A 21183-nucleotide genomic window follows, 5' to 3' on the forward strand; every position below is an offset into this window, starting at 1 on the left:
CATTAATGAAAGACACAGCATTACATATGTTATTCTTGTATTCATTTTTTAAGAAATACAATTGTGTGTCAAATTATGCATGTATAACTTAAAAAAAACAAAAAAAAACGGTGAGACTGAAGTTGAAATGTAATGGTGAACTTCTTATCCAGTAGTGTAAAAATATAGAAAATCAACAATACAATAATGAATGACAGCTGGAAAACATTGTTAATTGGTAAAACAACACATGTAAGCAGCATGACAGCAGAGGATAAGAAGTTCACCATAAGGAGAGGAGGGGGCAAACCAGCCCAGAGGGGGATATATAAGGCTGTCTGCAGACCACAGGATTGACTCCATCCTCCGACCTGCAGGGATGATGTACGGGTTTATCTGTCCTGCATTGGAACAAACTCTTTTGCACCGACTATTGACTGCAAACTTATTGACTATAGTAGAAAGTTAATGGAGTATTTTTTGACAAAGTTTAAAAAGCTGGTGAAGGTGGGGACCAGGCTTAACCGGCCCAGCCTGGTTGTACATCTGATCCAACACTGTGTCTTAAGAAGTGAGATAAACAGACAGGAACAGACTCTGCGAGCCTGTTAACAAGTGAATTGATTTCTAACTGAGAAAAGTATAAAAAAAGAGTTCCAGTAATTGAGGGCAGGAGAAGATAAAAGTATGGATGAGTTTCTCCAGATCTGCGGCTGAAATAAAAAGACTTATCCTGGGCTATTTTATTTCAAATGACAAAAACATAACTGGACAACTTTCTTTACATGGGGTTGAAAACATAGTATAGACTCTTCCAATCAATCTGCACTTGCAACTGCATTAACACAAGCTGACAACACTAAAAGCAGACACGAAGGATGATCCAACTAAAGCAAGTTTCAGGACTCTGCATTCCGAAATAAAAATATGAAACAGCAGCAGGATTTGGAAAACTGTTAGAAGTAAAGTTGATTTTAAGTGATTTCTGCAAATACCGGCAGCTTTAAACATACAAAAGCATCTTTAATATCCACAAATAATAATCACATGATAGCAGAAATACATAACAGCGTATTAGGGCCATCATAGATTTTGTTTAAAAGTTTACATTTATGAGAAAAAAACCCAGTGCAGACATAAGAGAAGAGGTGGAACTTTCAGACAGGCCAATATGAGGAACTGCAACAAAGAATGTGTCACATCTTAGTCATTTATAAATGTCTGCGGTCCTACCCCAATTCTTTATGCTTATGGTCTTTAAACAGCAACATCATCTCATAATACTGGTAGCTTATATGTGACCGCTGATTAACATGTGCATACCCTGCTTTCAATAGAGTACATGTAACATCACAAGCCTTTCTGAAAAATAGAATTTTCTGAATTTATGTCTTGCAGATTTATGACTTTAATCTTGGAATATTACTCCACTCCCATGACCTTGTAATTATCTACAATGGCCCTAATAAGCAGTCATAGAAAAGAGCTTTTCAGCTTTTTAATAATGTATTAGAACTTTCTACATTAGCAGCAAAAGAAATATAAATTCATGAAAAGTCATACATCATTACCTAATCTCTGTGCCAAGGAATTTGGAGCAGTATTGGATGGGTCCCCCAAGACTAATGTAGATAGAGGCATTGAATCCTGCAGACCAAAAAAGAGAAATACATTTAGCTCTGACATCCAAAACAATGTTTTACTTTCCTAATATCTGTCTGCCCAGGTGTTTCAAAAAGGTTTTCAAACTAAAGGCAATACATCCCAAACAGCTTTGTTGTCTCTGTCATTGGTGGTATAGTCAAAGGATGTCAACGAAATGTACTGTACTTTAGGCCCATTAATCAACCCGTGGCCTTGGGATGGAATACTGCAAAATCATAGGGTGGTCCCACTATGCAACGGATCTTTAAGACAACGTGACAAAGCCTTCCTCTTAAAAGGGTCGACTCATCTAGGTCACAGAAATATTTTCCCACGTTTCCCTTGTTGGATTTTGCAATGGATGCTGAAGGTGAGCAATATGGATCAAATGTGTAATTTTTATATCACATTATTGATATTAGAGTTGTCTTATTTTATCATACTGCACCGCCCAGTGAAAGCATGTTTTAATTTCCACAAAAATTATTATTATTATTATTATTTAATTCTACCTGCTCTGCCTCAGAAGCTCAGTGGGCAAGTCCGGACATAAAATTCAAATAAAAACAAATTCTCAGGTGTTCAGGAAAGACAAATAAAATGTTCCTATAAATCAAAATAACAGAATAAACAGACGTTTTTCCTGACCACAATACCTTTATTTAGAAAACATTGATAAAACTCAGGATTTCCATTTTCCATTCAAAAGAGTTCAATTAAACAGGGAATATTTTACTGTGCAAAATATTTTAAAAGGAATTATACTAGATCTTTTACACAAAACAAAACCTCTCAAGGTTTCTGTCCAGAAATAGCCAGCACCTGACTCCTCTTCCTCTTTTATCCCTAAAGAGTTCAAATTAAAATAATCATACAGGAATAATCTGTCAGGTTAATATGTGACAACTTATGCTTCATCATACTGCGACAAAAGCACATACAAGTCATTACTATAAAAAAACCCCGCTATACTTCTTGATTTACTATACTGACCACAATGGCTGGATACTCCCAGACACATACTGTACAGCAAAGGGATAAATACTACAGTATAAAAAGTACATATATGATTTTTGACAGTTGACAAATTAAAATCCTTAGTTCAATATCACTCCTAATCAATGCAGACAGCTTTGGTTTGTTTTGGAAAAGTTCAACATTCCCAAAATTGTATGTGGTCACAAAGGAACACATGAAATGAGATGTGTTGAATAAAACAGTATTTACGTGCACGGCTATACACCACTAAGTCAGGATAATATAATCATTACTCTGTGTGGCCCAAAACTGCAACAGCCTGCCCATAAATATCCAACAAGTAACATCAGCAAATTCCTCCAAGAAAAATCTTAAGACTCATCTTTTTAATCTTTAATCTAAACTGTTATTTTGCTGCCATGCCCATTTTATTGACTCATACTGAAATGTTTTATTTTCTATCCTGTTTAATTGTATTTCAAATTGTTTGTTTGCAACCTTTTAATGTGTTTGAGATGAACTTAAGAAGAGTTTTAAACATTTTTGGTGCAATTTTATGTAGAGCCCTTTGAGCCGCACCCTGTGCATGAAAGTTGCAATGCCAATAAATTTTATAATTGGCATTATTGTTATTTAGGTGGACTAGCTATAACCCTTTAGGGCTTCATCAATTAAGTCCTGTCCTGATAATACATCCAAATTTATGCACCTGTCTAATTTCTTTTTTATGCAAATTGCACATTTTCTGTTCATCCAATAAACCTCATTTCACTACTGAAATATTGTCTTTCAGTTATTTGATAGCTCAAAAGGAAATTGCTTATCCAAAACACCCAATTATTTATAAATGAAAATCATGGAAATTGTCAGGAGTGCCTAAACTTTTGCATACGACTGTATGTCACAGCAGCACGTGGAAAATCTCGTCAGTCGACTTGACTACTGTAATGGTGTCTTTACAGGTCTCCCTAAGAAAATGGATCAGACAGCTGCAGCTGAACACCAAAAAAGTGGATCACATCACTCCAGTTCTGAGGTCTTTACACTGGCGGATTGATTTAAAAATACTGCTGTTGGTTTATAAAGCACTGAACGATTTAGTGCCGAAATAGATTTCTGATCTTCTGCTTCGTTATGAACCATCCAGACCTCTCAGCTCCTCTGGGATCAGGTCTGCTTTCTGTTCTCAGAGTCAGAAGAAGCGTTTGCTTTTTGTAATGCTCCATATATCTGGAACAAACTCCCAGAAAACTGCAGATCTCTAAACTTTTGACACCAACTTACCTTTAATTCAATAAAATTGAAGTCTGTAGATGAATAACTTGTAAGTTACTTCACTGCAACTTTCACTCTCCTGATTTAACTCTGTTAAATTTAATCCTGTTTTTATTTTCTATTCAACTTTAATTCAATTTCACAGTCGTTTTTATATTTCCCTATTTTGCTTTTTAAGTTTTTATGTAGGAAGCACGTTGAATTGCCTTGTTGTTGTAGTAATGTGCTATACAAATGAACTTACCTTGCCTTACGGCACTCATATAAAAAACCCGGGTTTTTTAAAATCTAAATTATATTACATTTGCATCAAGATGAAACCACTTTGTTAAGTTGGCGTGTTTACTTACATATTTGCTGCTCATTGAGACCGCCAGGTTGGACAGGACGGGACTCGAACCGACCCACAGGAAAAACCCGCCGCTGAGCTTCATTACGTGAAAGTGCACGACCTGCTCCAAAATCTTCTCCGAAAAATTGTGCACTGCAATGGCATCAAACGCCGCTCCGTTTTGTGTTTCAGTCATTTTGTTTAACTCTAACTATCTAGCTTTGACTAGCAAACACTTGCACTCGTGTTGGCTGTAAACAGAAACAGCTACTTCCTGCTTAAAGAAAAGCGCAGACCAAAGCAATCGATCATCAATGTTCAGCTAGTGCAGCACTAGCACAACTGATCTTGACCATAGACTGTGAATGTTACCATATATATATATTTTTTACCATATTCACTCACTGTAGGCCTGCTGTTTGAATTAAACATTAAATATAAATGACCACTTATAGTAAAGGGCTTATAAGTTGTAAGTAACGATCACTTACTTCAGAAAATATTTAATTATAGAACAAAATAACATTGAGATAAAGAAAGTACAATATACAGTAATTGATAAACAAGGTTAAATAATTGAATTTCTTAGTGGAAATATTTGCAATAAACTAGACTATTAGTCAGTCTGTTTTGTTTTTTTCTTCACAAAATGATCAGTCGTTATTTCACCGTGTTAATTAATGCTTCAATCATCCAGAAAGTCTTCCACCAGTTTGTTGAATTCAGCAGCATATCTCAGGTGGAGATTGTGTTTGCCCTCTGGCATCAGGTGTAATCTACATTTGGGACAAAAATAAAAGGGTATACACATGTCACACGTGTCATTGTAATACTGCTGTTGTTTAACTCTGTGTGTGTGGTCTCACCGCGATCCCTTGATGTGTTTGAGGAGACACTGTGGGTGGAAGCTGGGCACCATGGGGTCTTTCTCTCCATGAATGATGAGGGTTGGACAGCTGATGTGGGGCAGAAGCTCCATGCAGATACTCCCTGACCAGAGGAGCTTACATTTAACATTTTGGCTTTACTCTTTTCAGCTGACATTTATTTGAATGCCACAAACTTCACGAGCATGTCAGACAAATTTCCTTGTGTATAAATGTCTCTTGTGGCAGAAATAAATTCCATCAGTCTTGTGTTTCTTCTTACTACACATCCCCACATCCTCTATGTAAAAACACTATAAACACAGTATTTATATATTTTACTTTATACCAACATCAATCTCCAAACACCTCCCCTCCACCTCCTCATTTTATCATTTGTGATGGTTTTCAGTTTTAGATTGCTCAGACTCCCTTGTGTAATGAGTCTGTAACAACACGAATTCAGTACCTTCTGGTCTTTTTGCAAAATGTGCGACCCCATCCACCCAGGCCTCCCAGGTTTTAGCAAAGACTTCTGCTCCATACACCTCCTCCATGGGCTGCCTCATCCTCGCACTCCACTTGGAGACATCACGCACCGCTACGTGTTTCCACAGAAATCCATGCACACACAAAGACAAAGTTAAGTGACTGCACTGGCAGTTACCCAAGACAGTGATAAGTAGAGTAGGAGTACCATCGTAAAGCTCAAGGTCGTGCTGGGAAATAAAGGCATTGGATCCCCATACAACCATCTTGCCGATCAGATCGGGGTTCTTCGCTGCTGCAATCAGAGCTGTGATTCCTCCGTCACTCCACCCAAGCAGAGAGAACTTGCTAAAGCCTAATGCCTGCCAATAAAATGAAAAATACTACCACTAACAAAGTGTATATTGTCTAAAATGCAACAAATGAACTAAATAATAAACATGCAGATGTCAATAAGCTTCCAGCACTTTGTAAACTATGCAGTTTAGTCTGGTAAATCATTAGACTGTTTAGACCTTCATCAGATCGACTGCATCCTTTGCATCCCTCTCAAAGAATTCAGGGGGGAAGTCTCTGTCTGGAGGGCGGGATTGTCCATAACCACGGGGGTCCCAGCCCACTACAGTGAAGCGTTCCTTATTCAGAGACTTCAGCTGAGGTCCGAAATCAGTCCGAGTGCTTCCTGTGGGCAAAGAGACCAGGTTTTCAGCTCAGAGGATGTATTCATTTAGGACGTGAGACAGACATGACTGTATTGTTGTATTTACCCAGAGCGCCAGGAATCAACAGCACAGCGTGTTTCCCTCTGCCTGTCTGCTCGTAGTACAGATCCACTCCATTAACATGCTGCCTGCCTGAGGCCACTGAAGAGCTGCAGGGAAGCAGACAGGTACACTTTGGCTGCAATGCTCATAGTGATGGAAAAGAATAGATCTCTCTATTGAACAGCACTGGTTTTCATTTGACAGCCACAGTAAAACCAAATATGTTTGATCTTATCTTTAATACAGTTGCAGCAATCATATTTGGGACGGTTGTGGCTCAGTAGGTAGGTAATCAGAAGGTTGGTGGTTCGATCCCCGGCTCCTCCAGTCTGCATGTTGAAGTGTCTGATCCCCTAATTGCTCCCTGTGCTGTTGCTGTGTGAGTGTGTGTCAATGCTTAGTTTTTGTTTCTGATGAGCAGTTGGCACCTTGCATGGCAGCCCTTGTCATCAGTGTAGTAATGTGTCAATGTGGTGAATGTAACACTGTACACCTAGTGTGAAGCACTTTCAGTGGTCAGACTACTCCACTTACCATACAGTACAGCAATAATACCATGAAAACGCTGTATCTTTGTTGTGAGACACAAGAGCATGTATTGGGATCATGGTGTTGAGCATGTATCACCTTCTCTGCAGAGAAGGTGATACATGCTCAACACCATGAATCTATTGTATCTTTGTTCTTTGTACTAGCTGGTGCATTGTTACAGCTATTTCCTTGGATTGATGTAAATGTACTGGTATTTTGTCATTTGTTTCTGTACTCACAGCTTGCGGCAGTTTCACAGTTTGCACCTCCAGGTCATTGACCTGCTGTTGAACATGACTCAGGCTGTGAGGAGGGCCTCTGTACTTTGATACACTAACACTTTAGTAAAACATGAAGCTACACTGACAATGATAGCTTTGCTGACTGATTTGATGGCGTGCCACCAGTTACAAAAAAGTCAGTTTAAAAGCAATCTTGTGGACTTGTAGGTATTGTGCAGGTGCTCAAAAACTCTTGAAATATAAGATCCTGAAGGATTTTAGTGGTCTTGCAGGAAATGTTAATGTTTCCTACAGGGAAATTCACCGTCCTCCATTTTCCCAGATAGAAAAAGTTGTTAATTCAACACAGAGTTATGATCCAAAAATCTATTTTGAATAAACTTTTTTTTTTTTTTTTTTTTTTTTACAGCTGTCACAATTTCAGTGTTAAAATGTATTTATATACCTCCATCATTTAAGCTTATGCATGATCAAATGAACCATTGAAAAACAAATCTGTGGGTATATATTTTAAGATTTTTGGGCCCTTTTTCTTTCATATTTGGATAATTTCCCATTGTAGATTTACCCAATTGCAGAGGGAATGTTGCATATGGTTTCTGCTCCAAAAGGTTTATCACCTCCGCATGGTTAATACTTCAATTTTATGGATGTTTTAAATGCTTTTTATTCATTTTTAAATATAAAATTTGACATTGTAGGGACGCCAATTAAAAAGAACCCATATCTTTATAGGTAAAGCAGGTACAAAATTACCTCAATAATAATAATAATAATAATCATACCACCATCATTTACAGCGATAGAAGAGGACACGGTGCGTTTCCTTATAAATTATAAACATTTTAGCAATATTATTTCGTGCACACTTTTTGTGGTGCACTTCCTGGACATACAACGCCATCTAGTGGATTTAAATCATATAAACCTTTCTGCAAAAATCCCGAAAATGTTACTAAAAGCAGGGCAGACATTTCCTGTACCGTGACTGCGGCACTCCGTGGTTACAGCAAATTTGAAAGAATTTGCTTATGAACATGCAAATATCACAATTAACACAGTGCAGATAGTTACCAGTACGGCTGGATCGCTGTTATGGCTCTCTTCATGACAGTTCTGCATTTGAAGAAACGTCCTCCGAGTAAAACCAACGTCATTTCTCAGACGTCCACACACAGGTCTATTTCGTGTGGTTAAAGATTGAACAAAGTATGTTTCTTTCAAAGTATCTTTCTGACTGCAGATCAGTATAATCCAGCACTGCACGTTTTTTAGGGGGTCCAGGAAGCTGCAGTCAGTTTGGCACTTTCAACACTGTCTTTATTGACACATTTAAAGCGAAAGTACGAAAACGCACAGAAACTCAACCCTTACGTGAAGGTTTTAATTCACTATAATAAGGTTTTAATTCACTATAATAAGTATAATGTTTCAGTAACATTATTTCACAGATCCCATGATTTCTCAAATTAGTTCCGAGGGAGTTTCCTTGTATGTTCTTGGGAAAAAGGAAAAAAGAGACAATGTGATACAGTTAGGCCTATGGTGTTCAGTAGTATTTACTTTCCAGAGGAATTTCCCTTTTGGTAAAGTTTCTTAAATTAATTCATTAGTCATGTAATTTTGGAAACCTCATATCTTTTAAGTTTGGGGTTTTTTGCATGTTCAGTCACCTGCGGTGCAGGCTACACAAGCAAATAAGTGAAATTGATTTACTGGAAATGTAACAGTAGGACCCTTCCCCCATTTTACACATTACTTGTAGGCCTATACCAAGTTAAAGTACAGTTAGACTATCTTTGCTTCCCTGAAAAATTAGGAAACTATGGGACCTGTGATAAATGGCTTTTATTTTATATGAGCTATATGTAAAAATATGGGCTATTTGTTTGCCAAAATGTCTTTCGCAGACAAAGAAATGTATTTCTACTCTATATTGACATGACTTATTGGAGAGTTTAAATACCCATTTAGACCTGTTGTGAACAAACTATGATAAAACTCCTATAAAGTAGCCTACAGAGATTCTGTATAGAGAAAGTAAAATATATAACCGTGAACTGCATAGTTCAGAGTCAAATGCTAATGCCAATATGGTAAGATGTTCACAATGACCATGCTGATGTTTATCTGGTATACTTTCACCATTTGCCCTTAAACACAAAGTACAGCTGATCATGGCTTTAATCCAGTTTTAAATCACAGTAATAAACAAAGTCAAACTTCGACCTCATGATGGCACTAGATGAGGAGAGGACCACCAAAGTTATTACACCACATCCTGATGGGGACATGAATGTCTGTGTCAGATTTCATGATGAACCTCAACCTCATGGTGGCGCTAGAGTAAAAGTCAGAGGACCACCAAGGTCAGCAGGCTTTTCATTCATAGCAGTCCAACAGTGATTTAGATATTCAGACTGTTATCAGACGCTGCCAAAACACCAAATGTTCTCTGGCTCCAGCTTCTTAAATGCGAGGATCTACTGTTTTTATTTTATTTTATATCACTCTAAACTGAATGTTTTGAGGTTTTGGGCTGTTGGTCGTACAAAACAAGGCATTCAAAGACATCAACTTGGGTTCTGGGAAGTTGCAGTGGGCATTTTTCATTACGTTCTAGCGTTTAATAGACTGACCGATTAATCAATAAATCAAGACAACAAAAAAATTAATTGACAGTGAAAATGGTTGTTAGTTGCTGCCTAGGAATAACTGTCTATAAGGACTTTACAGTTTGGTGCTGTTTTGTTGTAGCAGAGTTAGCATTATTATCTGATAGGTGTAACAAACAACCAACTGGCATCAAACTTGAAAGTTACTCTTGAATTTAAAGTTAAAACCTCCTCTTTTCTTTTTAATCATCAGTATCTCACATCCTTCAGTGTCTGTGCAGCAGAGCCCCCACTCCCTCGTCCTACACACACACAAAGACACACAGACATACACCTACACACACACACACACACTGTGATGCTCTAACGGAGGTGTTTTTTTAATACACAATCTATTCAAAAAAGCTCTTGTGTCTGATGAGTGACGTGTCTGTTTATCAATGGGTTTGAGACCTAGTTCTCAAGCAGCTTTTTGTAAACGCCTCCACTCTCCTCTGCCTGTCAGAGCGTCTGAGCTGTGCCACACACTGAACCACACACAGGAACACAAGACAAGACAACAAAGCTGGGCTAAAAATACCTCGATCGGCTCAGAGCGATGTGTTGAAGGAGTAGCAGAGTTTACTGGAAATACAGTTACTAAAAGTCCACTGAGCATCAACACATGAGTTAAAGCTGCTGAAAACATGCTTTGAAATCTGAAGTACTTCTCTATAAAAGAAAATATTCATCATTACACATGCAACAATCAAAGTTAAAGTTGGAAAAGAACACATAGTTATTATTTATTATTAGTGCAGTACTCAAAAGACCCAGCAAATCTGCTTCATCCGGACTGTGTAAGACTGGTGTGATGCATTTTGATATTGAAATATTGCTAAATACTGATTGGTGTGACATCAATTGTTTTCTAACCTCTTCCTGCCCACTTCAAACCATCAAGAATGAATCAATGTGAAATGAAAAATACAGAAAATCCTTAAAGTGAAATAACAGAAACCGCTGTTTTTCAGGGCCTTTACGCTAAATGGGGAAATACTTAGTTCTAAAACAACTCCCCAATCCCTTACACCTCGAGACTATAATATAATTGAGACTTATTACAGGTGACATGTATTTTGAGTCTCATCAAGTTCTCCTTGTACGGTATAATACCTCTGCAGATAGTGATAGCTAGGCGTGACCCGCTGTTGGATCTGTTGTCAACTGACCGCTGTCCCTCAACCATCTTTGTCTGGCTGGTATGTGCCTATCCACGGTCCCATGACACACTCCTGGTCTAAATATAAATATCCAAGCAGGGTGTTCTACTGCTAAGGTCACATTACGTCATCCCAAGCAGCATATTCTCAATCAAGTAGCACTCAGGGCATGTGCTTCGGATTGTGTCGCAGTCTTTATTCTATCCTGGGTCACAGAAAAAAGTCATCAGGGGTTGTTTGAAAGTGACATGACACAGTAACAGCTGGTGACTGATTGTCTTCCTGCGGAGAGGGCTCAAGTTTAAAAACCTGGTGAAAAATCCTTATTGTGTGCTAAACTTGATGTGCTTCTCTTGAGACTTTTGGCTGACATGGGTAATGGAATTAACAAGGTACAGTATCAAAATACCTGTCATACTTAAATACATACATACATACATCCTTGTTGTACTTTTATACAACCTCTGCGTCAATTTCTAACTTCCTTCAGGTCCTGCCTAATCTTTACCTCGGAAATATCAAAGGTAAGATGCCCTGCCTCTTGTCATTTGAGTGAAGAATTGATTTATTTTCAGGATAATGTAGTATGTTTCAGTTCCTCATACGGAGGGGCATGTGGTGAGATACTACACTGAGCTCAGTTTCTATAGAGTGGAGAGGTCACAGTGTACAGCAGAATGATTTAAGGAGCGTATGAAAAAAAAACTATTACACTGTGTTTTTTGCTTCTATGCATGTGTGCGGGGGTTGGTGTGTAACTCTCTGTCAGCAGCTGGAGGAAGGCCGCGTGAGGGTTAGTGTAGGAGGGGGTGCCCCGAGACATGGGGGTGTCCCTGGTGTGAACTGTATTCCACATCTTTCCATAAAGCAGTAAATGCAGTCATTAGGTTGCTTTTTTATCGGTGCACACATGAAATGGTGACCACACAGGACATGTCTTCAAAATGTGGAGCACTTTTTGTAGAAAACACATTCAGGGAACCGCCGTCGAATAGGAAATCTTACTTCATGTTACCCAGGCTTTTGATCTTCTATTATCCATTTTGCATGGCACATTTGATAACATCTCAAAATTTTATCTCTGTACAACAGCAAGTGTGAGCAAGTATGAGGAAGTCTAAAACTATGTAAGACCTAAACAGTGTCAGCCAACTTGTCCTGCCCTATACAGGTGGGCCTTTTTAGGCAAAAAATAAAAACGTAAACATCCCTATCACAGAACCCATATAATACCTAGAAAGACCTCAACAGTTTCTGCAGTATCTACCAGCAAATATGTTTTGTCAGCTTTCTTGGACGTGAAAACAAACTAATAAAATATATTAAACTAATTCACCAGTTCATAGATTTTATGTGTGATTTAAAGGTAGCTTTTCCACACCAAATTCCATTTGCGTTAAAAGCTGAAATGACAGTTACTGCTGCTCTCCTTACAGTTACATTAGCTTTATCAGGACTTCAGTGTTAGCTGGGTTTTATTCTGTACTATGGTTGGATTTAGCCACTGCCTCAATTTCCTATGTGGTATTTAACTGAATTTTATGATATTTTACAGATAACTGCTAGGAACATAACAATAAGTAAATTCTGTTTTAGTTTTAACAGAGGCTCACCAGCTGATATCGCTTGGTGCAGTTCTCTTGTTCTCTCTTGTTGGCTGTCTGTTTTTATCTTCTTTTTATAGTTCCTGCAAATTTTACATGCTGTTTTCACATAAATTATCCATCTGGCATAATCATTTTTATATGGTAAACAGAGGCCAAAAAGTCAGATTCCATAACTCACTTTTGACCAAATATATATTGACTGTGTTTCAGCTTTGTAGGGTAGTGTCACTGGTCTGTGCTCAGCAGAAATAAACTTCTCTGTTACCAGCTTTAATGTTGTATCAGCACCTTGACACCCCATAAAAATATTTATTCCATGACCAACACTGACTTACAGTGTTAAGTCACATAATCAGATTATGTTTCCTTTTCAAGTATCCTAAGGATTTGTATTAAGTACTAATATATTTATCTATTTATATTGTAAGCAGTTTTGTTTTTGCATCACAATGCGTGAGATTGGGGTTAGTTTAATTGATCTGGCTGGCAGGAGGGTTCAGTACAGACTCATCTTAGTCTTGTATAGGTGGCATCAGCATCCTGCAAACTTGCAAAGCATGAGAAAAAGTGCTCAAGACACATCTGTCCAAGGTAGAAAACATTTGGCTTCCTTTTAAAGAACAAAATTTGATTAGAAGAATTACTGTTTCTTGCTTTTGGCCCAAGCTGCTGCACTGTTTTAGAAACACTGGTTTTCCGGTTTTTCTTTCAGTTCAAAACAAGAGCAACACTTTTAAGCCATAAGGCCACATTTGCTTGGGAGACATTAGAGGAGGGGGGTTGTTGTTGGGTAAAAAATGCTTAATTTAGGTTGGACCTTACGTGGGGCGATTTGTGATTGGATGGAAAGAACATTTGAGATTTCACGATTTTCTTTGTGGTCCACAGATGCACGAGACAAGGAGCTTTTGGCACAGCACAACATCACCCACATCCTGTCCATCCATGACACAGCTGCACCCATCCTGGAGGTGAGCTGTCTTATCTGTGTCTTATATCGGCCCATGTGACCCTCCCCAGCATTAATTCGGCCATGAAGTACACAACCTCCCCGGAGCTCACCACCATTGTTTTCCCCCCTCAGTGTCCCTGCTGCTCGTTACTCGTTCTGAAAGTGTTCTATGTTGGCAGCAGGCCTGAGATGCCACACAGCCTTTTTCTGACTAAAATTTCTTCATTAGGGCTGTATCTAACAAATGATCAAATTGAGTGTCGGTTCATCTGTTCAATGCATTGATTAGTTGTTTAGACTCAGTGTCCACCACAATTTCCCAAAACCCAAGGTGACTTCACACATTTGAGAAGCTGGAACAGCATAATATTTCTTAGAAAATGTCTTAAACAATTGATCTTTTGATCAATTACTTAATCTATCGAATGACTAATTGATTAATCATCTAATTGTTTCAGGTCTAATCTTCACGACCCCCTTGTTCCTCTGTGGTATCATCTTCAACAATCTATTTATTATTGTTAGTTGTGTTATGAAAAGGTAAATACAAAGAACAAAGGGTGTTAGGTAATATCCTTTACACAAAAGTCCATTTTTTTATCAAAGGCTGTTGAAATAGACCACTTCAATTGGTGTGAAAGTCAGATGTTCTTATTTTCAATTCCTTTTGTCTTGTATCAGTCAAGACCTGGAATTCACCAAGTTTCACCAAGTAAGCAGTCTTCTATTGACTGTGATGCCTCAATATTGTGTGGGATCCCAGTGAATATCTGAAAATTTGTATGTTGTTTTCAGTTTGTTATGCAGCTGTGATGCAGATGCAAGTGATTATTCTGGAAGATGCATTTCACACAAGATGCTTTTAGCTCAGCAGCTTGAAGTCCATAAACTCTTGAAAGTGGAACTACATTAAAAAAGGTTTCTGGCTTTTCATGGCTGCATATAGATGGTTGTGATTTGTGTATGAAAGAGCGGGAAAGGCGTTTTTCTTGTGTGTACGTGAGCATGATAATGTGAGAAGGAGAGAAAGAGGTGATCTTACTGTGAGAACCTAGTCGGTTGAAAGTAGAAATTTGCTCATTGATTTCCATTTGCTAACCGATGTGAGGCTAGACCTTTTCTACAACTGCATCTGTTATTAGAGAAATTTAGTCGTTTTAATTTAGCTGAGACATTATCCTGTTAATAATAATTAATGATCCATTTGAATTTAATTGTCGTTTTATTAGAGTGACATTTTCCTCTCTCCGTCTCCGTCTCAGAGTCCATTTGAGTTGTTTTTGAAAATCTTGATCTTCAGTGTCCGCTTTCACAACTTTCATCTTTTCTTGTTGAAAGCGAGCATGAAAAGTGCTCAGAGATTTCTGTACACTTTCTCCATACACCATGTATGTTTCATGAAGAGAAACAGCAACTTGTATTACAGTATCACTACCCAAACTGGTCAACCACCAAAACTTTTAAAATGGTTTTGGACTTGAAATTATGTCTGACTCCCTGCACTGTGCTGCCCTTCCCTCTCCAGCTCATTAATCCTAGAAGCTGGACAAATCTTTGATCTTGTTTGTAGGATTGTTCTCGCATGTATATGGACGACACAGCTTTTTGAGTTCTGTGACAAAACGATGACTCAGGTCTGTTTTACCATGTGTAGCCCAAATGGCCAGATGGGATGGTTTATTTGCATACCTAACAGTCAAACTGCTGACTGATTGATTTCTTGGAAGACAGCATGATGGTTCCTGAGAGAGGAAGGTAGAATTTGCAACCACCAAGTCTCTAAGGTCGGTTGTTCCATTTACTGTACAGTATTTAGCTCTAATTAACATATTGCAAAATAAAAACGAAGAGGTCAGTTTTGTGGAATAAAATCTGAGCCTCAAAATGCCTTTTTGCAAGTGAAAAAATAAATGTATGCACCCACAATTTGCATGCAGATTGTTTGGAAGTGTATTCATGCTTTCTGTCGGCCTGGGTTTGATTTTTTAAATCGCTGACTCATGGTCATAAGAGCAATGGTGCAAAGATAAGAGGACTTTCGTTAGAAATTAGAATTTACAAGTTACGTGCTCCTTCAATGTGTCCATGTCTATTAGTGTTTAAGTGTGAGTGTTGCAACAGTTTGTCTGTGGTTGGGGTGTGCGAACTAACCTGTCTGGAGCACTTCCAGAGTTCAGTGTGTCCCAGAGGGCTCAGGGGTTTTTGCAGCGGTGCAGTCATAACGGGACAAGGTAGTTTCTGTCCACTGCATGTACCATCAGCTGCCAGGTGCACAGTACACAAAACACACAAATAGACACACACACGCAAACATCGTTTTGTCATGACCTGTCATACCAGCAGGGTCAGAGGGGCAAGGTTTCAGGGGCCGTCCCGTACACCGAAAAACAGGAAGTGTGTTAGACCCAGAGTTGAAACAGATGACCGGACTGGATAGAAATACTTGTTATACTTTGTGAGCTGTTGTACATTAATTAATTCATTATCTGCAGAAAAATGTCTAAATGTCCCCCCCTTCACCATCTAGGACATGACGTACCTGTGTATATCTGCTGCTGACCACTCTAAGCAAAACCTGTGAGTACCTATATGATATATACCAAATGCAGTATTTATTTATGAGGTCCACTATGTTTAAAAGTTTTTCAATATTGACTAGATTGACCTTCTGATGAGCTGCAGCAAGGGCAATTTTAATTCAATGTGTTTAACGTGCTGCTTTTCCCAGGACTCAGTACTTCAGAGACAGCATCATGTTTATCCACGAGTCCCGACTCAAAGGAGAGGGCTGCCTTGTCCACTGGTGAGTGAAAATAAATCATAAAAATTGTTTGGTTTGTTCCTTACGTATTAATTAATCTTAAAATACCATGGTTGATTGATCAAACAGGACTTACTTAAGTTAAAGGGATTTTCATCCTTATTTTCTATAAATAATAAAAAAAAATTGTTTTATGTCTTGTTTTAACTGCACTTCATTATTTACTGCATAGTACTCCTATTTTTTGATTTAAAAATTGATTACATTGAGTCAAAATATACTGTACAACAGAGTAAATCATATGAAACTGGTAACATTTGCATTTGAGGATGTTGAAAGGAAGATGCATAAATATGAGTTTCTTTTTGTTTAGAACAATGAGTATTTGCCTCAAGATATTTACTGACTGGACATCCTCATAATTTAGTTTTCATTTTCAACCACATCACTGTTGCCAAACTTGGCAAAATTCTGTTTTATGCTTTCATTGTAAATTTCATTACCTTTCATCTTTTCTCATATCAAACAAGCAAAATCAAGCATTTAACCACAGCTTAAGGAAAAGGGGGTTTCACTTCTTTGTACACTAAACAAGAGAATCTGAAAATGTGATCATTACTACAGCTACAGCTAGCATCATGCTGTGATGCCCTACGCTCAGTGTTGCAGGAGTGTCCCGCAGTGTGACTCTGGTGGTGGCTTACATCATGACCGTGACGGGCCGCGGCTGGGTGGAGGCTCTGGCGGCGGTGAGGGTGGCTCGGCCGTGTGCAGGGCCAAACCTGGGCTTCCTGCGTCAGCTGGAGGAGTTTGAAAACACAGAACTGACAGAAGTGAGTGCCACCGCGCTGATCTCACTTATGATCATTAAGGTTTCATGGATTTTCAGCAGTAGCAATTCACTGCATTTCTTGTTATTGCCTCTCTATTAGAAGTTTCTGGCAGACTCTGTTAACCATTAACATCCATGTGCATGGATACACATTCATATTGTGTATCCATGCACAACAGATTCACAGGAAATGATGCAAACACATATTGGACTACAGAAGTCTGTGCAAGAGACAGCATCTGATCATGATTTCAGTATTACTGTGTTGGATGACATTGTTGACTGTCTACTTTATTAAAACAATGTGACATGATGAATGCTCTTGGCCAACGGATTGATTAGGTGCTCTGTAAACTTATTCTGTTACATATTCGACAGAGTAGTTTACTACCAGGCTAAAAAGCAACATTTCACTGCCCTCTCTGGTTAAAAGTTTCAAACCTGTTTCAATTCTTTTTTATCGATAAGTAACAATTTTGGCCATTTTTGCCTTTTTATTTGACAGTTAACAGTGAAGAGGCAGACAGGAAGCAGTGGGAGAGAGAGGGGTGTGAGTTGAATCAAGCCGCGGACATTGTGGTTACATTATGCACCATGCACTGTAACCATTTAGCTACCGAGGCACTCCAGCCGGTTTCGCTTCTGACCACACCATCACTGGGTGTGGTCAGAAGTGTGTGCTGTTGCACCTGTAACCACACCCACCAGTGATGTCATTGTGTACTGAGACACCCTCCACGTCGCTGCAGCAAATTGAGAAGCTAAACAGCTGGAGGTCACCAAAAAACAAGGGGGACGGGGATGTTAGTCATTTTGAACTGAACATTGGTATCTATATAGCTATAAATATAATACCCCAAAAAGTAAGGGTATACTTGACATGAATTTTGGAGCTGTTCTGAATGGCCACACTGGAAAGGTGGGATGAAAGACAGACACCGTTCGACAATCTGAAGCATACTGACTCTAAAAAAAACACTTGCCCTTACCAACAGTAACCATAGTTGCCAAACAACAGGGACTTTAACAAGCCTCTTTTCCCCGAACTGGAAACACCCTCCATCCCTTTGATTCTGTCTCAGCTGTCTTTTATTCATCTCACTCACTTTTACTCTGCCCTCTGCTCCCCCTCCAGTATCGAGCCTGGTGGAAGGACCGATACGGGAAGAACTCGTTCAACGATGATGAGGAGATGGAAACCCTTTTAACCCAGAAATCTAACAACAATTGCACAACAACCAGGATCCCTCCTGCACTGGCCACAAGTGGCACCTGAAAAAAAATGTCTTCTCAGTGTCGTTTTGCCCTGAACTCGAGCAGCCGAAGGACTGTGGGTTTCTGCTTGGACCATTAAACCCACTAAGACCAGACCAGCTGTTTGAAAAAACTCCTGCCTTCATCAGCGATCCTGCCGAGAAATGCCTCAGCAGGAACAATTTCTGTATCGATATATGTTGAATCTCATGTTTGCAGAATGGCTACCTAGTCATGGGATGGGGGGATTTTTATGTCATTCTCTCACTCCCCCTTGTCATGACATGTCCTCAACACTAACTGTCAAAACAACATGCAAGGGCAGTCAAGCATGACACCAAGAAAATATGTACATGCAGTCCACAGTGTGAACACACATTTAGCAGTGTGCACTCCCCCTGTCAGTTATGTTATGCTGTGTCTACTACTATATGAGTATTACTTTCTATAACAGTGTGGAGCTAAAAAACACTGTCTCTTCCAGTAAAACAGTATCAGAAGCAATATTTATTTATTCACGCTGTTTTATTCCTTAATTACATTTTTAGTTAATTACATATGCATAAACCTGAGACTTAATTTGTCAAGTGAATATTTATTTATGTACTTGGTTCCCAACCTAGGGCCCCACAAAGGATTGGAAAGGCAGAAAATAAGCACGTTTTTTTTAATGTTTCTTAATTTTAGGCATTTCATAAAACATTCAAATGAAAGAAGGTCTTTGGCTGAAATGGTCACAAGTGGGAGAAAAAGTATTTAGATCCTTTCCTCAATTAAAAGTAGCAATGCCAGAATGTAGGAAATACTCTAGTAATGCAAACACATTTAAAATCTTGATGCATTTGTGTATAGGCAGAATTTTAATATTGCTATTGGTTCTAACTGCTTTATATACTACTGCGTAGTTGAATCAATAAGAATTAATAATATTTTATAAGCTGATCTAAAGAAGTTACTTTAGCTATTAAATCAATGATGTGCAGATACTGAAGAGTATCTGACCATTTATAGTTCATAAATGTTCATATTTTTACTAATAACGTTTATTGGGATTGTTCTTAATGTTAGGATTATTGTTATCGTCATTTTATAAATTGTGGTTTGTTTTCGATCAAGTTCTCTGCTTAATGTTGTTTTAATCTTGTTTTTGTGAAGCCATTTAGGCTATATCTCCGCATGAAATGTACTACACACATACAGTTGCTATTTAAGTAAGTACAAACTTAAGTAAATGTATTTATAGTTACATCCCAGGACTGCAACTGATGACAGAAGTCAGACATTGCTTTATTTAATTCTACAGTACTTAAATAAATACATAATAAATACAGTTACTACTACATGTACAACCTTAAAACTTGAGTAAATGTATTTATAGTTTCTTTAACTCTTCTTTAATACTACAGTATTAAAGTATATCTTACACGTTTATGTATCAATGATCCAATAAAATAATAAACACTGAGAGGGGTATTCTGCATAATAAGTTACTTTTTATACTTTAAGGCAAGACACTACAGCCCAAAACATTGTGTTTTTGTGCACTGGGCAGTTGTGAGATTTGGGGCTATTTTGCTTCCATAACATGTCAAAATACACTTTACCACTTTTTTCTCCAAAGGTTGGCATTAGATAATGCCTCTTTTGCATATTTAAACATAAAATTTCATTAATCTTGTAGGCCTATTACAAAAAATACATGTCTTTATGTAAGTGACGTTTCAAGGTGATATCCATAAGTTTATCCACATTTTTAGCCTATTCACCTGTAGTGTCTCTTTTTAATTTTAAAATACATATGTTTAAAGGCCATTTCCTCAAAGTTAAATAGTTTTCTCATACTCTGAGCCACTACAGTTGCACTTTTCAGCTTTATCCCTCTTCTGAAGGTTCTTGCACATAATTATTCATTGACTAATTTATTGCTATAGGTCTAACCTTTTTTCCTAAAAACATGGCAAAAATTGATTTTACTATGGCTGTTGAGAATATTTTCTGGTTTATGGACTGATTAAAAGAGATTTTGACAACATTTGACTCTAATATGTTAACCAAATGAATCAAAACTTTATCCAGTGTTCCGATTTCTGTTCGGGAAATATATGCAAATCCCAGCACAGACCAGACAGACTGTACTTACACAATGCAAATCTGCATATTTAAACATACAATTTCTTACTTGTAACAAATAAATATTGTCTTAATGTAAGTAATCAACTGGAGAAGTTTCATGGTGACCTGTAGTGTCTGGCCTATAGGCTCCATTTGTTGATAATTGTTACACTTAAGTACAGTTCCACTCAAGTAAATTGCTGGTAGCCTAATTACTTGGACTTAAATCTACATTTTATACTTCTACTTCACTACTTTTTAGAGAGAAATAGTCCTATTGTGCTTTGTGTTCCTCTACATTCACATGAAATCTAGTTAAAAATGACTTATGCTGCTACACAATATTGTATTAAATATTTAAAATTAACATTATTTCTTATAGGTGAATGCATCAGTGATGGTAATCACATATTGTATTATAGGCTACACATTCTTTATTACTACACCGGCAAGGGACAATACAGCAGAATAAATATTTTACTTTTAAAACTTTGAGCACGATTTCCTTTTTGTAGTACTTTTACTTAAGTAATAATCGGGAATGCAGGACTGCTGTACTTGTTACTGTGTAGCTACTGCCCAAAAGAGCATTCCTATTTTTTATCAGTTGTTTTTTTAAACTGATATGTATTTTGTAAGGAACTTTTAAAATCCTATTGCAAAGTCTCTTTATTAACTCGATGACATTGTGCGCACTCAGAAACGTATTTTACTGTAGGTCTCTATTTCAAGGCTATTTGTTTCTGTGA

The 21183-nt window shown here is 37.9% G+C and overlaps 3 protein-coding genes across 4 annotated transcripts in view; 1 reads left to right on the top strand and 2 right to left on the bottom strand.

Moving 5' to 3' along the window:
- Window positions 1–4551, bottom strand: part of psmg4 (proteasome (prosome, macropain) assembly chaperone 4) — an 8498-nt gene extending 3947 nt beyond the window's left edge. The window contains exons 1-2 of one of the 2 annotated variants that reach the window (XM_046049926.1): window positions 4227–4549; window positions 1551–1626 (exon numbers count right to left, since the gene is read on the bottom strand). In XM_046049926.1, the coding sequence (XP_045905882.1) occupies window positions 1551–1626; window positions 4227–4403 (253 nt within the window). In that variant the 5' untranslated portion in view covers window positions 4404–4549. Of the gene's footprint in view, window positions 1–1550; window positions 1627–4226 lie in introns of both variants that reach the window. The other variant, XM_046049927.1, reaches the window with a different exon arrangement.
- A 143-nt stretch (window positions 4552–4694) lies between these two features.
- On the bottom strand, window positions 4695–8516 carry bphl (biphenyl hydrolase like). The gene is made up of 7 exons (XM_046049925.1): window positions 8174–8516; window positions 6330–6433; window positions 6078–6244; window positions 5771–5924; window positions 5543–5674; window positions 5074–5197; window positions 4695–4983 (listed from the first exon to the last, which is right to left on the bottom strand). The coding sequence occupies exons 1-7, from the start codon at window positions 8254–8256 to the stop codon at window positions 4893–4895; spliced, it is 855 nt and encodes a 284-aa protein (XP_045905881.1). The 5' UTR covers window positions 8257–8516; the 3' UTR covers window positions 4695–4892.
- A 2771-nt stretch (window positions 8517–11287) lies between these two features.
- Window positions 11288–18344, top strand: LOC123971242 (dual specificity protein phosphatase 22-B-like). Its single transcript, XM_046049953.1, has 7 exons — window positions 11288–11308; window positions 11407–11440; window positions 13412–13494; window positions 16003–16052; window positions 16204–16278; window positions 16898–17069; window positions 18204–18344. The coding sequence occupies exons 1-7, from the start codon at window positions 11288–11290 to the stop codon at window positions 18342–18344; spliced, it is 576 nt and encodes a 191-aa protein (XP_045905909.1).
- The last annotated feature ends 2839 nt before the right edge of the window (window positions 18345–21183 follow it).

The sequence above is a fragment of the Micropterus dolomieu genome, linkage group LG05 (assembly GCF_021292245.1).
Source record: "Micropterus dolomieu isolate WLL.071019.BEF.003 ecotype Adirondacks linkage group LG05, ASM2129224v1, whole genome shotgun sequence".
In the NCBI taxonomy this organism is placed as follows: domain Eukaryota; kingdom Metazoa; phylum Chordata; class Actinopteri; order Centrarchiformes; family Centrarchidae; genus Micropterus; species Micropterus dolomieu.

Excerpts from the sequence above, each read along its gene's own strand:
- bphl (XM_046049925.1), bottom strand. The coding sequence starts at position 8,256 with ATGACGTTGGTTTTACTCGGAGGACGTTTCTTCAAATGCAGAACTGTC. Across the intron at positions 6,434-8,173 it reads ACAGCGATCCAGCCGTACTG|CTCTTCAGTGGCCTCAGGCA; the intron begins GTAACTATCTGC and ends GCTTCCCTGCAG. Across the intron at positions 5,675-5,770 it reads CGACCTTGAGCTTTACGATG|CGGTGCGTGATGTCTCCAAG; the intron begins GTACTCCTACTC and ends GGAAACACGTAG.
- LOC123971242 (XM_046049953.1), top strand. The coding sequence starts at position 11,288 with ATGGGTAATGGAATTAACAAG. Across the intron at positions 11,309-11,406 it reads TGGGTAATGGAATTAACAAG|GTCCTGCCTAATCTTTACCT; the intron begins GTACAGTATCAA and ends AACTTCCTTCAG. Across the intron at positions 11,441-13,411 it reads TTACCTCGGAAATATCAAAG|ATGCACGAGACAAGGAGCTT; the intron begins GTAAGATGCCCT and ends TGTGGTCCACAG.